Source organism: Wickerhamomyces anomalus (assembly GCF_001661255.1).
Source record: "Wickerhamomyces anomalus NRRL Y-366-8 unplaced genomic scaffold WICANscaffold_3, whole genome shotgun sequence".
Taxonomy (NCBI): domain Eukaryota; kingdom Fungi; phylum Ascomycota; class Saccharomycetes; order Phaffomycetales; family Wickerhamomycetaceae; genus Hansenula; species Hansenula anomala.
In genome coordinates, this window is record NW_017567112.1 from 21,581 (window position 1) to 34,647 (window position 13,067).

General features: G+C 36.5%; 7 protein-coding genes across 7 annotated transcripts; 1 reads left to right on the plus strand and 6 right to left on the minus strand.

Moving 5' to 3' along the window:
- Positions 1-97: 97 nt before the first annotated feature.
- RPC82 (DNA-directed RNA polymerase III subunit C82) lies at positions 98-2,278 on the minus strand (the record flags this gene model as incomplete). The annotated part of the gene is made up of 1 exon (XM_019182699.1): positions 98-2,278. One exon carries the CDS (start codon positions 2,276-2,278, stop codon positions 518-520), a length of 1,761 nt encoding a protein of 586 aa, XP_019038728.1. The 3' UTR covers positions 98-517.
- Positions 2,279-2,496: 218 nt separating this feature from the next.
- Positions 2,497-3,471, minus strand: WICANDRAFT_78171 (uncharacterized protein; the record flags this gene model as incomplete). The annotated part of the gene is made up of 1 exon (XM_019184676.1): positions 2,497-3,471. The coding sequence occupies one exon, from the start codon at positions 3,469-3,471 to the stop codon at positions 2,497-2,499; it is 975 nt and encodes a 324-aa protein (XP_019038729.1).
- Positions 3,472-3,811: 340 nt separating this feature from the next.
- On the minus strand, positions 3,812-6,247 carry WICANDRAFT_29918 (beta-glucosidase family protein; the record flags this gene model as incomplete). Its single annotated transcript, XM_019181666.1, has 1 exon — positions 3,812-6,247. The coding sequence occupies one exon, from the start codon at positions 6,245-6,247 to the stop codon at positions 3,812-3,814; it is 2,436 nt and encodes an 811-aa protein (XP_019038730.1).
- Positions 6,248-6,796: 549 nt separating this feature from the next.
- WICANDRAFT_62109 (uncharacterized protein) lies at positions 6,797-7,605 on the minus strand (the record flags this gene model as incomplete). The annotated part of the gene is made up of 2 exons (XM_019183309.1): positions 6,797-7,515; positions 7,572-7,605. The coding sequence occupies 2 exons, from the start codon at positions 7,603-7,605 to the stop codon at positions 6,797-6,799; spliced, it is 753 nt and encodes a 250-aa protein (XP_019038731.1).
- A 189-nt stretch (positions 7,606-7,794) lies between these two features.
- On the minus strand, positions 7,795-8,358 carry WICANDRAFT_91138 (YqaE/Pmp3 family membrane protein). Its single transcript, XM_019186280.1, has one exon. The coding sequence runs from the start codon at positions 8,351-8,353 to the stop codon at positions 7,931-7,933; it is 423 nt and encodes a 140-aa protein (XP_019038732.1). The 5' UTR covers positions 8,354-8,358; the 3' UTR covers positions 7,795-7,930.
- Positions 8,359-10,784: 2,426 nt separating this feature from the next.
- On the plus strand, positions 10,785-11,030 carry WICANDRAFT_23253 (uncharacterized protein; the record flags this gene model as incomplete). The annotated part of the gene is made up of 1 exon (XM_019180982.1): positions 10,785-11,030. A coding segment is annotated over one exon (246 nt), but the record flags the coding sequence as incomplete, so codon positions are not given.
- Positions 11,031-11,740: 710 nt separating this feature from the next.
- On the minus strand, positions 11,741-12,571 carry AQY1 (Aqy1p; the record flags this gene model as incomplete). Its single annotated transcript, XM_019185578.1, has 1 exon — positions 11,741-12,571. One exon carries the CDS (start codon positions 12,569-12,571, stop codon positions 11,741-11,743), a length of 831 nt encoding a protein of 276 aa, XP_019038734.1.
- Positions 12,572-13,067: the final 496 nt, after the last annotated feature.

Below are 13,067 nucleotides of genomic sequence, written 5' to 3' on the forward strand. Positions count from 1 at the left end.
CAGCACGAACTTCTGTATCTGTAGAGAACACTTTTAAAGCTCTTAGTATTTCACTTTTATTCGGCAGTTGAGATAAATCATTGGACATTATCGACAGAAAAGTGGAAAAGTTAAGGTTGTCATTACCATTATCAATATAGGATAGCAAATTTGCAATCTCCTCTTGAGATAAAGTTTTGCCTGTTGTTTGTTTTAGACTCTCGAGATCTCTTTTGGAGATTATCCCATCGTTGTCATGGTCCATTATTTCAAATGCATCTTTGAGTTTGGCTATCTGTTCAGATGGGAGTACTTCACGCGAGATATTAGATTTCTTAGTGCTCGACATCATCGGAGTATAACAGCACTTGGTGACACTAGTTTCATTCTAGTTGAGCTCAAAAGTTTGAAGACGATTCCTGGTTTTCTAGTTTGTTTACAATTCCACCAAAGGGGCAATCCCGGTGAATTATGGTCGGATGTATAAGCTACAATTTTGAACAATAACCAATGCCTGGTGATTTGATTAAAAAACTGATCAGAAAAACTTGAAGACCTCCCAGATTGAGGTGAGTCTATTGATTTTGATAACACCATCAAGCTCCCTGTCTTTCAATTCTTTGAGTTGGGTTAATTCACTTGGTAATAAATAGTCCATCTCTTTCCCCTTAACGTCGTCTCTGTTGATCTTAGTTATTAAACCACTATTTTCCTGCTTTAAACAATCGATTTTCTCCAATAACTGACCCATATTCCAGCAAACATTACTTTTCAAAAAATCAAAACTATGCTTTTCATTAAAGCGATATAAGAAAACCGATTTCGAAGCAGCTCTATCAGCAGATTTTGGAATCTCTTGGATTTGCAAACTGTTGTATTTGACTAATGTTGCAGTTAGTGAGCGTGCATCCTTTTCTCTCAATAGAGCGACTGAATTAATGAGCTTCTCTGAAACTAGCCTATTATCACGAACACATCTTAAAATTCTTGCACAAGGAGCCCCCAATGTTGATGATATAACAGAATCATATACTGATCTTTTCAAAAGAGTTAAAACTTCCGGAAAGGGAACATAATATAGCCCGTTTTGAGCTTTTTTCAAAAATGGAATTGTTGAATTAGTCAATATTTTCAAGTGCTGCTCCACAATAGCAAGTTTAGCTGTATTTGAATCTTCAACCTCGTCATCTGAATGATCCTCGCCATTCAACTCTGGAACAGAAAACCCTTCTTCCAATTTAACACGCTTTGAGCTGGATCTTGTATCGGAATCAGAAGCCTTTCTTTTTGTTGGTCCATTCAAAATTGTACCGTTCAAAATAAAATCTGTTGGGAGGTGTTTCAATACATCTCTAGCATTGAATGTACAAGAATTTTTTGGTTCATAGGCCGACGCATCCTCAAACTCTTCATTTGATAAACCAATTTGATGTAATGGATTAATGACAGGCGGCGTGTTTTTATCGGTAGCTAACAATGCGCTTTCATAAATGACTGATGTAACTTTGCCAATTCTATGGCAGCAGAAATGTGTTAGCTGCACACTGCGTTTGTACTTCAAGAACCTTTGAATATTAAAGGACAAGCTGATATTTGGATTGATTTTGGAGGAAGATGTTGATTTATCTTTGATTATAAGGCTTTCAGGTTGGTAGTCAACAATTTTCAAAAATTCAAGCTTTGCAAACGCTTTTGCTTCAGCTTTTCTCTTAAGTTCTGACAATGTTGAGGTTTTCGGTATTCTTCCGTAGGCCTTTTTATATGTTTGTAACCAAAGATCTTTAAGTGGGTTGAAATGGGTCTTTGATATTGGTATCAAAAATTTATCTGTCACTAATGACGCAAAATGTTTCTCCAATTGGTGAACTTCCTCCTTATCATCAGAACCAAAGGACGATAAGTAGTCATTAATTGATAAGTTCCCTAAACTTAAAAAGTTGGAAACAATTTGAGTTAAAGAATCATTATTGTATAATTTGTCAACATATCCAATGATCTCACCAGAATATAACAACGCCAAAGCACCATCTTCTTTGAAATAGTAGTATGTGGTTTCAGATTTCAAAGTAGTTTCAACCCACACAGAAACGCAATTAAGTTGAATTAAACTAACTAGGGTTTTCTTCACTGTTGATGGTGACAGCTTTGATTTCTTTGACAACTCTCTAGCACTCAATCTGCCATAACTGATCAACACTGACGATATAAGAGCCGCTCTTTTACCCAAGTAAGACTCTATCAATCCTGTGTAAACGAAGGACTCAGGGCTCTGAGATTTCGCAGATTCTGAAGCAAGCATCTGTTGTTTAACTAGCTTATTCTTTCTTGCAACAAGTTCCAACTTTCATGAATCAAATTTTCTACTTCATCAATAAAAACCAAAAAAAAAAAAAAAAATTGAAAAATTCATCCTGGCATAAACCCTTTTGGAAATGGCAGAATAATTATAGGGCAAATTAGAAGCTACAATTAATCTAACGAAAAACAATTCAACATTTATTTCATCTTAAGAACAAATTATTTCTTTTCCTCCCACGAAGGGGTGGTTTTCCAATGCTCAAATCCTAAACCAATACCCCAGCCTTCATTGATAAATCTCTGTGGGTTTTCAATACCGATTTGATCAAGTTCTTCAATCTCTTCTTTAGTCAACTCAGCCAAATTGATAAAATCTTTGACTCTATCCTTGTTTGAAGATCTGGCAACAACTATTCTACCACTGAGAATATGATATGATGTCAAAATCACGTTTGGGCTTACTGTATACTTTTCAGCTAATGCTTTGACCTTTGGTTCTTCAAGCAATGGAGCACCTTGAGCACCAAATGGAGAATAAGCCTCTATTTTTACACCTTTTGATTCAAAAAATTTGACCAGCTTCTTCTGTGGGATTCTAGGATGGAGCTCAATTTGATTCAAAACCGGGGCAACACCAGTCTCATCAATAGCCCTTTGCAATAATTTTTCAGTATAATTTGAGACACCAACACTTCTCACTTTATCAGTTGTATCTCTCAACTTGACAATTTGCTTGAATGTTTCAACATAGTCCCCGTTCTTAGCAAAGTGTAAGACACCATTCTCATCATATGGATTGTTAGGTTCACCATTTTCATCCGTGTCATAACAGACAGGCCAATGTTGTAATAACAAATCAACATAATCAACACCAAGCGACTTCAATGATTCGTTAAGAGATTTTTCTGCCCTATCCCATAAAGCTGGCCAGACCTTGGTGGTTATGAATAAGTCTTCTCTTTTAACTTCACCATTATCAAACAATTCTTTTAAAGCTTTACCGATAGCTGGCTCACTCCCATAGTACCACGCTGTATCGATATGACGAATACCTGCTCTAATTGCTGACTTCACAGCTTCCTCCAGACGTGAATGGTCATCTTTTGGTGTTGCTGATCCAAGTCCAATTGCTGGAATTGAATAGCCGTCATTTAGTTTAACTTTGTGGTCTATTGCTAGTTGGTGGGTAGGCATTTTGACACTTTGTTCTTTGGCTTCTTTTATCTTAAATTATTGAAATAGATTTATAGATTTCATGACTGTTTGTTCTCTTTTATATATTTTACTATCAAAGCAACAACTCTATTATATAGCAATTTTGCTTTTTGATTTGTACTCCTTCACCAAGTTGCTGAACAAGAGTTGTGTAGCAATTCGCAACCGTTTTCAGTTTAGTTCGTGGCTTTCGCGACGCCATTCATATTCTCTCTTAAAACTACACGTAAAACAATCTGGAGCAATTGAGACAGTAGAAATCAGCGTGTATCTATTATAGCTCTGTTTATATTCTTCTTTCCGTTTTCGACTTCAACCCTTATAAGATTTCAACCTCACCAGCCAATTCAAGTCTTCTACTACTTGAACCCACGTAAAGTTTATAAGTTCCAGGGTTAATAACCCAACTTTGGTCTTCTGTGTCCCAAACACTGATATCTCTTCTTAATATATCAAAGTGGATCTTAGCCGTTTCACCAGGCTTTACATAAACTTTATCAAACCCTCTCAATTGTCTAGGTGTTTTGATATCGCCATAACCATTAGGATAATCAATATATAATTGAGCAACATAAGCACCTTCACTATCACCAATATTTGTGACTTCAACCTTCACCGAGTATAAAACATTCCACAATGCTTCATTTCCTCCTAAGCTACCACCTGCCAATGGCTCCTCGTAGTAATCTTCCTCTGTGTAACCTTCCGGATACTCATACTCATCAACACTGTAAATTTTCTCATTGAACAAATAAGGATATATATACCCTGGAACAGGTGTAAAATCTCTGAATGGAAACAAAGCGTCATCGACGTCTTTGAGTTTTTCCTCTGCATACACATATTCATCTAAGTATGGAGCAGGACAAGGTAAATCAGTCGTTGGAGGTAAAATCTCTTTGATTGAAAGTTCTGATAAGGAGAATTTAGTGTATGATAAACCAAATCCGAATTCATAACGAGGTCTGATTCCATTTTCATCAAAGTAACGATAATCTAAAAGTCTGTTTAAGTCATCTTGTGGTTTACCCTTCAATGGAATTTTGTCAATGATATCAACATATTGGTCATCTTTACGGGCAATAGTAAATGGTAATCTACCACTTGGATTATCATCACCAAATAAAACATCTGCAATTGCAGCACCGAAAAACTGACCTAAAGGTGGTGTGTAAAGTACAGCAACAACGTTCTCATGGTCAACAAAAGACTCTAGGTTAACAGGACCCGTGGCAGTCACAACGACAACAGTTTTATGACATCTATTCGCAATATGCTGGATCAACTCTTCTGTGTTTTGCCATAGAGTAAGATTTTTTCTGTCACCAAAATTTCCGTCAACTTCAATATAACCTTCACCTGAGTCTGCAAACCCAAATACTATGCACATATCTGCATATTCAGCAATTTCATCAACATGGTCAAACTCATATTCATCACTTGTATAGTCAATCACCATTTCACGTTCTCTAGCTTTTTTAGCAATTGCTTCCCAAGGTGTTATTCCGTAAGGGGCATTGACGCTAGCAGAACCCCAACCACTAAACAATGCACCATCCGCAGATTGTTGATCTTTTGAATTGAATCCCTTAGTATCAGGACCTGCTCCTTTTCCAGCAACCAATAGTCTACGCACCCCATCATTGGTACAAATAGGAAGGTGATGTGCATCATTTTTCAAAAGAACAATACCCTCACGAGCAACTTGTAAAGCAGTTTTTTCAGTAAAGTCATCTCTTGCGTCAATATGGTAATTTGTTTGTTTAATTGGTCCATAACTCTGGAATGGAAATTCCTGATCGTAGGTATGAAAACTCCATGAGCTAAAATTTGGTAAATCTTCCTCGCGTTGTTCACTTGGTAGTTTGATATCAATTGAGTAAAAAGCTGCTAGGATTCTAGTTACCATATCATTTAATCTAGATTGTGGGATTGTATCATTGTAAATAGATCTGGTTAACAAAGGGCCCCAATATGATTTCCCACTACACCAATCACCAAAAATTTCACCGGGCATGGTCATATCTAAACCTGCTAAGGCAGACTCAACACCTGAATGTTGTGCACCCCAGTCACTAACAACAAATCCTTGAAATCCCAATTCTTCTTTCAAAAGATAGTTAAGTAAATAAGAGTTTTCACAAGCATATGTTTCGTTGACCCTATTGTATGAACACATAACACCACCAACCCCAGCGTGAACAACATCAGCCCAAGGCCATAAATAGATTTCATGCATGACACGATCTTTAATTTGAGAATCAATAGAGTCTGTTAATCTATCCCAATCACCACCTGTCCATTCGTTTTCTTGACGGAAATGTTCCTGCTCGTTACCAATAAAGTGACGTGCAACTGCAACGACACCTTCTTCTTGAATACCTTGAACAGTTAGGGCCCCTGCAATACCTTGTAAATATGGATCTGATCCAAAACTTTCCCAATTTCTACCCCCTTGTGCTTTGTAACCAATTGGTCCAATTGTTGGGGCTAATAAAATATGAACACCTTTTGCCTTTGCTTCTCTTCCGATAGCTTTACCCCTACGATGCATTAAATCCTTATTGAAAGTAGCACCAGTTGCTAATCCAGATGGGAAACTTGTGACAAAATCTGTAAATCTAACGCCATTAGGGCCATCTTGAAGACATAACGGAGGGATATCTAATCTTGGGACTCCACCAGTATTACCAATACAAGGACCAGAACCCCATCCAATACCAGTTGTTAAATTAACCTTCTCTAGGACAGTCATTTCACTAACAATATCTCTTGCTTTAGCATATGCTGCTTGCCAAACATGCTGCAATCTACCACCAGCCGCTATCCATGTTAGTAAAGTTGACTTCTAAAGCGCTAAGCGCCAAACTATTAAATTAAAGTATCAAACACTAACGTGAGGGATAATAACCAGGGCTAAAATAATTGATATCATCATCGCTATTATCATCCTCTTCTTCTTCAGGATTCCAATACATATGTTTATCATCTGTCAATTGAATCATACGTGGTTTCAAAACCTGTTCCTCTTGACCAACAACCGCTTTTACAAATAACAAATTTGTAAGAGCAATAAATGCTGTGAAGCCCAACCACTCAAATAACTTCATATTTTTCTTGACTTTACTTCCAGCCGCTCTTCTAGATTGGTCCTTTAACTGTGATTTCAGGCGCTTTGGTGGGTGGTATGAAGAAGTAAAGAAAAATAATGAAAAAAAAACCAACATTTTATAAACAAGTTTCAAAAGTTGAAAACCTTCACCAGCGCGAAGTCCAAGACTAAAGCATGTCAATGAAATTCTTTTTATGACTTCAAAGAAGAAATATCAGTTCCATATTCGTTGGGTATAGCAGATGTTGGAGATGTAGATGTGTTGATAGTATGGCTGGAATTGTTATGGCCCGTTAAATGATAGTTATTGAGGCTCACAGGATGATGCAATCTTTCTCTTCTATCCATGATACTAGCTGGGGGTATTCCCACGGTACTAGCATTTGTGTAGAGTGTGGGATGGTCCGATAATACTGTGCCTGAAGTTGATGGTTGAGAATTCTCTGAAAATGTTGATGACCTCACAGAGACCGTAGACATTGAGATCACAGGCAGTGTACTTATATTGTCGTTTCTAGTGTTGATACTTTCATGTGCAATAGATGGAGTCTTTGATGATGTTTTCATAGATTGGTTGAGGGATTGATCAACGTCGAAACTATTATCAGTTTCTGGACTCAAATCAAAACGTGTCACAAGGTTTCTATTTTGACTGGTTACTGGTGTGCCATTTGACCTATCAGTGATAACTGTTCTATCATTCCCTCTTGAGTGTGAACTGTTGATTGGGTTTGATGAAACAGGTGTTGGAACTTGATTCTCATCTCTGTGTCTCTCATGGTTGATTTTGACTTGATGCTTATTGGTTGAGCTCACCCTCCTATGATTCGCCATAGCGAATGAGGAATTGCTTCTTGACTGGATAAGTCTTTTGACCCAAGAGAACCGTCCTTTAATTCCCTTCGAGGTGTCTAAATAATGTTAATATATCTCTCAAGAATCATCCACTGATATGAACCCAACTTACCTGGATAGTGACCAGCATCTGTTTGATCAGACATTTCTTCCCTAAAGCTTTGGTGCCAGTGAATAGAGTGGAAAGATTTAGCTCTTGTCTGATAGTGTTGATATTATTCAGGTAGTTGGAATAGATGACTAGAGTAGGTTTAAATGTGATCTCTTTTTTTTTTGCTCAGTAAGGTCAAAAATTTCGCGAAGTCAATTTGTACGTGATCTGGAGCATAAAAAATGTCGCTAATATCGTATATTTCTTTCATAACTCTTTATTGTTCTCATTATTCCCTATATAATTCCCATTTGGATTCCCCTGAAGACTCCTGTTCCCCTGTTTCTTCGTCTTTGTTATATGTTGTCTCATTAATGTACCTAAAACTTTTGAACCTTATTATCAGTAGAATCCTTATTGAAATCTTTTGAGTCTTCGTATGGTGGAGGAGGAGCATTTACTGGTTGGTGTATTGATGAAGAGGATGGAATCTGTTGAGCATTATCAGCCTGTTGATCAAAAACAGCTTGTGGATAATTATCATTATTAGGGGTGGTGCCATCATTTTCAATTACTCTCTCGTAATCACCATTAATCACTCTTCTATCTGGAGATCCAGTGATAGGACTAGTGATATAGATAATGTATAAAGCATGTAAAGTTCCTGGTAAACCAAATAACAATGTCAACAACACATTCAACAAAAACTGATTTGTGCAAAACCCGACTCTGATCAATATTGGAAATGGTGGCAAAAAAAACGCTAAAACGTATAAAATGACATCAGAAGTGTCAAACTGCATGTTATGTTGAGTCATGATTGGTTTCAAATTATGAAAGTTGAATTACAGCTAGAGTAGGTATAGATCCTTGTGTTAATCTGATGTGTATTTTTTTTTAAACAGAATTATTATTACCTAAATGATGTGTCAGCAGAGCTGATAACATTTCGGTATTTGCTCAACATTAACGTCAAGCTCTAATCATATAGCGTACCCTTCTATACATCAGAAAGCATTCAACCTAGAGGGCCTTCTAGTATCAGGTAACATCATCATATTGTTTCTACATACTGAATCGCTTTGGTGTATCTAGATTAATGTAAACTTCAAACAGCACCGCGACTCGACGAGATTACACTTACAGGACTGCTTAAGTGTAGTTGCCGATATAAGCCTTCTACTGAAATATGATATTATAATATCAAAACCCACAAAGCCTTTATATTTTGCATGATGAGCGATACGTAGCCAAATTTACGCCCCAATACAATCAAGCAGTTGATACAGCGCACGTTATGACTCGGTAATCCTTGACTCAATGAATAAGACATCAAAACTCATTATAGTAATATAGCACAACGATTGAAACAAACCACTGTCTATAGAACGTTAAGATCTAAATTTGAGGTGTTTTTAGTTGATGAACAGTGAGGCTATGATGCCCACAAAACTCTATCGGGGCTGTCTACCCAAATTAGCTGAATCATTTTCCGGCTTCTGGACAGAGAAGAGCTCATCAGCTCATCTGTATCTAAAGCCGAGCTCACGAATTTAATGTGAAGTTGTAGTGTGCAGTGTGCAGTACCTCTCAACAAGCCTTGAGTACACTGCCCCTGGATAATCCGCAGCTCTACTCATTTTTAAGCTCTTTCCAATATATCCAAGTTCTTTGAATTAATTGTTGTGCAGAGATTCAGTAATTCATGGCTAGTTGTCGGAGCTCGGGGATAATTCAACTGAGTCAAACGTATGTGTATATTGAGTGTAGCTGTGTACTATATTGTGGCCACTGCACCTCCAGATCTGTACAAATGGAGTAGCTGGAATGATGTATTCATGGAGGTTGTGTTTGGCTGGTCTTAGCAACGTTATACTTTCAATGCTGCTCGACGTTAGATTCACCGAAATGTTATATAAACAATCATTGGCCAAAAATCTTTCTTGCACGTCGACAGATTGAGCTTTGGAGAGCTTATTGTAAGATCCCAATGTCCAAGGGACCAGTAGAATACACCTGAGCAACTCATTAATACAACTACATCAATATTTATTTGAAAATATTACATCAACTTATTTATTAAACTTTTACTTTGCAAGTGGGCGTTGATTTGGCGTTCGTGCTTTTGGGATAAATCCAGATGCCGAACAATACAACAAAAAGAAGGGTATCAATTGGATAAACTAGTGTATCATCATATTGTACCCATTGTCAAATTGAGCGTTAATTCCCATAATTACAGATTCTATATAAAGAGTTGAAAAGACTTCATTTTTTCAGATTTGGTTCGCGTTAAACGTTTCTTCAAGCTTTCCGAGTTTTACCCAATATTCAAAAGTTGTAACCATAGATATCAATAGGTGATAACAAGAGCTTCAACAAGAGCTATATCCCTAATATTCTATGACTTACCAGCAACACACTACTGCCGGATATTCATATCCTCATTATTCTAGCTTGAATTCAACTCATGAACAAACAAAACTGGGCAATACTCCATATCCTGTACAGCCTACATCAACAACATATTCCTATAACAACATTATCATGGGCGGTCAAAACAATCCCAATTACCAGACTAGTGACACTTTCAGCAATAACATGAACTATCCAAGCCAACAAGCTCTATCAAATGGTTCCCTAAAGTTGGAAAAGACCAAAAATATTCCAAGTATCAATTTTGAGCCAGTTAGTAGCGATTTGAAGCCATTTCATCAGCCTTCATCAACAGGTTTTATAACTCAAAGTACAGCTTTCCTAGTACCACAATCGTCATCCGGTAATAATAGGTATTTACATTCACCATTAGAATACACGCCAACGGTGTCTAAATTATCATTTTATCATGACCAAAAGAATAATCCATTTTTGTCCCATAACCCAATGGAAGCATCATCCAATTACCATTACAATTCTCAAATGCACCAGCAAACTTCAGCCTCCGCTCCTAATTTGCAATCACAGCACTTTTTACCTATACCTCAATTATATTATCCTCAATCATCTTCAACCAGATCATCTTCATTTTCAGAGATTAGTTCAAATAGTCAGATTATACAACCCCAACAACAAATTGATCAGATTGATTTTAGTGATGATGCAGTTTCGGCAGCTATACAAGCAGCAGAAGTATCAGCAGCTCAAACAATTGGGCGTAGAAAGAGGAAAACAAGAAAAACATGCATTTTGACCAAAACTGAAGCTGAAAATGCTAAAATTGAAACGTTTGAATGTCCACATTGTTTGAAAATATTTTCAAGATTGTATAATTTAAAATCTCATTTGAAAACTCATAGTGATGAAAAGCCTTTCAATTGTTCATATTGTGATAGGAAATTTGCAAGAAATCATGATAGAAAAAGACATGAATTATTACATCAAGGTGAAAAAAAATTTCAATGTGGAGGCATACTTGGTGATAAAGTAACTAAATGGGGTTGTGGTAAAAAATTTGCTCGTGCTGATGGGTTAGGAAGACATTTTAGAACTGAAACTGGTTGGTTATGTATTAGACCACTGATGATTGAAGCTAAAGAATTAGAAAAGAAACAATTTTTGGAATCAAAGAACCCTAAAGCCGAATTGAGTTCCAATGATGAGATTATCAACAAGATAATTGAAAGAAGTTGATTAAAGTGATATGATGTTATGAAGTATTGAATTTGTTTTTGTTTTGTTTGTTTAGAACTAGTGTACTATGGTGTTGCCTATGCTTTGTTCAGTTTCGTAGAAGTTCTTTTCAGTAGCTCGAATTTTCGCCAATCCTATACGCATTTCCCAATGGGGTAGTCTAATTGCGACGATCGACGAATATTTATAACAAACTTCAAAGTATAAACCAAATCTAGACATACATTATAGCTCATTAAGTTTATCATTTTTGACCAGCTAGCAAGGGGATGCTAGATGATTTATCAATTAGCCTTATGTAGTTTTAGAAGAGCCACTAGTAAGCAAATTCAAAACATAATTGATCTAATTTATCTCTATACCTATCAATCGATCAAGATGATACGTACGATAATAACTACAATCAATAGCTTTACAATTCAAAATATATAATTAGACTCTTGTTTTATGATTAGTTATTAGTAAATGCAAATGAATGATATTAAAGGTTGTTAAAGACTATTATATGTTGTAAGGTGAATTTTATTATTTGACAATGTGACGTTTGAGTGGAAATAAATCTAATGATCTGAATCTTGACCTGGGTTAGCAGTTTCGTAATCCAAAAATTTCAATAATTGCCAAACACCAAATGAGATGAAAGAACCCAAAATTGGACCAATCCAGTAGATCCAGTGATAGTTAGGGAAGGATCTTGAAGCAACAGCTGGACCAAATGATCTAGCTGGGTTTAAACCAGCACCAGTGTAGTAGACACAAATCAAATGTCCAATGAATAAAGCTAAACCAATAGCTAATGGAGCAATATAGGTAGCTCTGTGTTTTTCAACAGCCAAAAATAAAACAGTTAAACATAAAATAGCAGTACCAAAAGCTTCAATAAAGACACCTCTTGATCTTGAACAACCACCACCTAAAGAGTTTGCAAATGCAATTTCACCAGGAGTCATGGCAGAAGCAGCACCAGCAGCAGCCATACCAGCAACCATTTGGGCAATCATCATTAAAGCACCTCTAATTGGAGGAACAGCTCTAGCTAAAATCAAAGTCAAAGTAACAGCTGGATTCAAGTTACCACCTGAAACTCTAAAGAAAATGAAAACACCAACAGCAACAGAAACACCAAAACCTAAAGAAATCATAATTAATTGAGGTGGATGAGAACCATCTTGTTTAACTGATGTGTCTTGGTTGGCAATTTGAGCAATCATAAAAGCTGACCACAAGAATAAAAAGGTACCACAGAATTCACCAACAACGGCAATAAAATGGTTTCTCAAAGTATCATTTAAACCCAAGATTTTTGATCTTGGTTGATATGGTGGGATGTATTCAGCATCAGATTGAGCTTCAATATCATTTGAACCTGATTGGACTTCAGCGGCAGTCATATTGTTAGAATAATTATCAATTGAGTATCGTTTGTGTATTACTATACCAAATACTCCATTGTCTACATCCCATTTGGGCATCCAATGGTACAATCATGAATCATTCGGTAAAGTATTCTTCCATTGTTTATTCCTAATGCAGTCATCAAAGGAAGTATTGACTCACGTTAGTGCCTCAAATGAGATCTATATAACAATCTAGTTTAGCTCCTTTTTATATAGTTGAACTCTTTTAATAAATCATTCGAAGTTATATTTATACATGGAGAGTCGTACCAATCTTTTAACGCGTTCAGCCGCTATAGGATTAAATAAAGTGTTACCATCGCACCCAACTACTGCTCTTGTTCCATCCAGTATTGATATTTCCCTTCGTGCTTCACACTCTATTAATTCTTCTGCTACCCTTGCTGCTGTGACTTCTAATCAATCAACTGTTACTTTCAACTCTATCTGGTCTGATTTTCTTTACCTCATCTTTTTCAAATTAAGTGTT